This window comes from Pteropus alecto, unplaced genomic scaffold (genome assembly GCF_000325575.1).
Source record: "Pteropus alecto unplaced genomic scaffold, ASM32557v1 scaffold146, whole genome shotgun sequence".
Taxonomy (NCBI): Eukaryota; Metazoa; Chordata; class Mammalia; order Chiroptera; family Pteropodidae; genus Pteropus; species Pteropus alecto.
In genome coordinates this window covers 4,928,188-4,932,284 of record NW_006442107.1, presented here as the reverse complement: position 1 = coordinate 4,932,284, position 4,097 = coordinate 4,928,188, and the positions used below count along the sequence as shown (strand labels likewise).

The 4,097-nt window shown below is 57.9% G+C and overlaps 1 protein-coding gene across 1 annotated transcript in view; it reads right to left on the bottom strand.

Moving 5' to 3' along the window:
* ZBTB7C (zinc finger and BTB domain containing 7C) overlaps positions 1-4,097 on the bottom strand; it is a 12,893-nt gene that overhangs the window by 7,724 nt on the left and 1,072 nt on the right. The window contains exon 2 of the mRNA XM_015595637.1: positions 2,955-4,094. Coding sequence (XP_015451123.1) covers positions 2,955-4,094 — 1,140 coding nt within the window. The remainder of the gene's footprint in view (positions 1-2,954; positions 4,095-4,097) is intronic.

Here is a 4,097-nt window from a genome sequence, read left to right as displayed (position 1 = left end):
CCCCCCCCCGCCCACACACACACCCATTGTGGCTGCTGAAGCCATTAGGAATGATGTCTCCTTGGGGTGTGGACTCCCTCTAGGAGTTGGCTTCTGAGGCTGTAACTCTGAGCCTGTGTCAAAGGGCCACCTTGCAGGGGGAGGGTCGGCCCCTCCCACAACCCCAAGAGGGAGGGGAGGTGGGTCAGCCTGAAGGAGAAAGGAAACGAGTCTTGACTGGAGAGCAGGAGCCTGGTGGAGATTCAGAAAGAGAAACAATGTCCAAGAGGAGGCTGGAGGGCAGTAGGTCCCGGGTCCCCAGCCTCACGGGGCCCAGTCCCCGGGAGTGGCTTGGCCTTGCAAGGGAGTCTGAGAATTTACAGCAAAGAGGCAGCAGCTGCTACTTTAGGTGGCTGTTGAAGAGCCTCCACCTGGGAAGGGAGGGAAGGTGTTATGGTTGGTGACTGCAGGAAGTCAGCCGCAAGGAGGGTCCCCAGGGAAAGGCTGCACGGGCACTTGGCTGTAGACAGTTACAGGAAACCCCAGCATGGACAGACCAGAGTTGGGGCTCTCCAAAGACTAAAGAGAATCCTTGCATGGGCAGCTCGGGGAGAAGGCAGGAGGGAAGCAAGGAACCAGCAATTCTGAAGAACGTGCCTGGGAGGAGGGCTGGGGGTATTCACCGCGGATAACCACATCCAGGGAGAGAAACACAGCCCCTTATTGAAGAAGCCAGGAAAACCTCCCCCAGTCTTTCCCCACTCTGGGTATCTCTGCCTGGGAGGGTTGGGGTGGGGACTCCAGGGCTTTTCTGATCTTTCTCAGGACCTCAGAGCCCAGGCCGAACGAGTGAGGAGGAGGAGCGAGGGGGAGGTGCTGATGGAGGCTGGAACACAGCTGCTTCAGCTGGAGATGGGCCTGGGGGCCCACATGGCTGTCCCTCTGCTGAGCAGGAGTAAAGCGGAGGGAGGGTGGATGGCTGGAGGGTCAGAACTGCCCCACTGGCTGTTCTGACCTGGAAGGGTGGTGAGACTGCAGGCACAGAAGCCACCCTAAGTGACCATCAGGAGTGTGCTGGGAGGGAGGGTTCTGGAATGCAGCCCTCCTGTGCAACCCAGCATTGCTGCCCAAACCGGGAGGCTCAGAGAATGCTCTAGTGGCAGGAGGGTGGGAAGTCTGTCTGGAGTCACTGAGCAAGATTCAAACTTTCCCTGGGGGAGGCAGCACCCATGGACGGATGTGGCCCTCACAGAAAGCTGTGTGGGAAAGGCCTGGAGGGGGCCGGTAGGGAGGGAGGGGAGATGGGGACTTGGGGTGCTGCTCACTACTGAGCAAGATTCAAACTTTCCCTGGGGGAGGCAGTGCCCATGGATGGATGTGGCCCTGTGTGGGAAAGGCCTGGAGGGGGCCGGTAAGGAAGGAGGGGAGATGGGGACTTGGGGTGCTCACGGTGTGATACCTTGAGATGGCATCTCGTTGAAGCCATAGACCTGGGTCTCCCCTGAAGGGAGAGGTGTCTCAGTGGCAGTCACCTGCATTTCCGTGCAGGCATGGAAATTAGGGAGGTGGATCCTGGATGGCAGGAGGGGGCACGCTGAGCTGCTCAGGGGGTGGCTTTCCTGGATTTGGCCGGTGAAAAGTGTCAAGACATTCCCTGGGGCTGGGCTGGGACGCAGGCTGCAGATAGAGAACGCTCCTGTTGGTCTGCCTTCCGTGACCCGGGGCTTGTGTCGGCCTCGCTCTGGCCCAGCCCCGTGGGGCTAAGTGAACTCAGGAGAAGGTAGGGGTGGGAAATGGGGCAGCATTGCCTATGGTTGCACCAGAGTGGCAGTGCCATGAACAAAGGACACCTGACGGCAGGTGAATCTTGGGCACTTTGGGTCCAGCTGCTCTGCACCTGGAGTGTCTCCATCCACTGACAGCTCAAAATGTCTGGAAGAGATTCTGTTTGGGGGTTCCCTCAAAGAAGCAGCTGTGCGGGGACCCACAGAAGCAGCTATGCTGGAACCCCAAGGCCATCTTGGAAACAATCAGTGTTGTCCTTCCAAGCAGTCACCAGAGGACCCTGCCGAGCTATGGTAGCAATGTCACTGTCACCTGAACGTATTTCTGACAATCTTCGCTGGAAATTTCATATAGAATTTCAAGCTACCCCAGAGAGTAGGCCTCATTACTTTATAGAACTTATTTCTCCTCTCTGCCCCCAAACCATGGCCCCTTGGTATCCAACCTGACAAATAATTTCACTCTGTCCTCAAAGGCCAAAACTTTGGGTCCATAGGAGAAAATCAAATGAACAAGCCCCCTGCAATTCCCACAGATAAACTTCCGAGAAAATATGCGGTGATGGAAGCCCCAAAAGAGGTCAAAAGGGCCTTCAGGGGTCTCTGTAGTCTCCTGGTCACAGGTTTTGCTGTTACACACGTCCCAGCTCTGCCATGTTCCAGCAGATGGATCGCTCACCTTAAACAAAGGCCGCATAGCATCTTCCCATCTTCTCGGGGAATGGCTGGGGTGGGAGTATATGTCATACACTTAGGAAACCCCCCGGCATGCTGAATTAAGATAAAATAAAGGGGTGGCACTCCATTGGGGAGCTTCAAAACTGCCTTCCATGGATCTCCCGTGAGGAAGGGAAGAGGGAGGCCAAGCAAGCAAAGTGTCCCTCACTTCTGCCTTAACCAGAACAGCTCTGCGCGGATTGGTTTTATATCTTGACCTTCCACCTAATATTGCATTTGAGAAAACAATTTATCTCTTAAAAAGAGCTCGAAAACCACTGCACCAGGTAACGCCTAGCATGCCTCCTATCAATGCACTTGCTCTGCATGTAGGGTCCAGCTGGGCCTCCCATGAACTGGGTCTCTCTCTCCATCTCAGCCTCCCCCTCAGGCCCCTCTCTGCTGTCACGACCGCGGCGGCCTCTGATGCCCTCCCGGCACCCTCGGGCCCCCAGCCCGGGCTGCGGTGCGCACCTGGTGAAGCGGACCTCGCAGATGTTGCACATGTACGGCTTCTCGCCGGTGTGGGTCCGCATGTGCCGCGGCAGCTTCCCGGCCCCCATGATGACTTTGTGGCAGATAGGGCACTGCTGAGAGGCCTTGGGTTTCAGCTTGCGCTCCTCCACCAGTGGCCAGGGCGGGAAGAGGCCCCCCAGGTGAGTGGCACTCAGGAAGTTGAGATAGGCACCATAGTCATTCTCCGCCTTGATGGGGCCCAGTGGCCCCCCGGGGAGGTCCGGGAACATGTCCTTGAAGAAGTCATTTGGGAAGGGTGGCGGTGGGGGTGGGGGCAGCTCCTCCTTCTCCTCCTCCTTGATCTTCCGGTTCTTGATGACCAGGTCCAGAGGCCCACTGTCCATGGGCTGCTCGGGCAGCTGGGCAAAGGCACCAAAGTCCCCTGGCCAGAGGTGTGGGAAGAAGTCTGGGGTGAATGGAGATAAGGAGGGTCTCCTGTCAGGGATGTTGGCTTTGGGGTACAGGTTCTCCCTCAGCAGAGACTCAATGGAGAAGTCCCGGATCACACCCAGGTGGCCAGGGCTGCCAGCCTGGAAGGAATCAGGGAAGTCCCTGGGTGTGTCTGAATAGGCCTTCTCTGTGAGGTGGTCCGTCTTGGAAGGGCTTTGGTGGCAGCTGATGTCCTGGGGGTCAGGCAGGTTTTCCTGGTCCGCGAAGTCCTCCGTGTCATCGTCGTCCTCCTCCTCCTCTTCCTCCTCCTCCTCCTCGTCCTCCTCGTCATCGTCGTCCTCGTCATCGTCATCGTCCTCCTTGTCGTCCTCCTCCCCCCCATCCCCCCCGGGCTCCATGATCTCCAGGCACACGTTCACGATGCACTGGATCTCCAGCATCCTGGCGGCATTGAGGATGTGCTTGACATTGGAGGCGGTGATGGTGAGCGTGGAGGTGTAGGCGAACTCCAGGATGGCGGCCAGGGCCTCGGGCTGCACGAAGTCAATCTCGTAGACATAGGGCTGGCTGGCTAAGGTGCCAGCTGTGAAGAGCTTCTTGAAGTATTTGCTGCAGGCAGCCAGGACGGAGCGATGGGTGCGGTACTCCTGCTCCTGCACCACCAGCAGCACGTCGCAGAGCAGGCCGTCATGTCGCTGCTCGTTCAGGCTG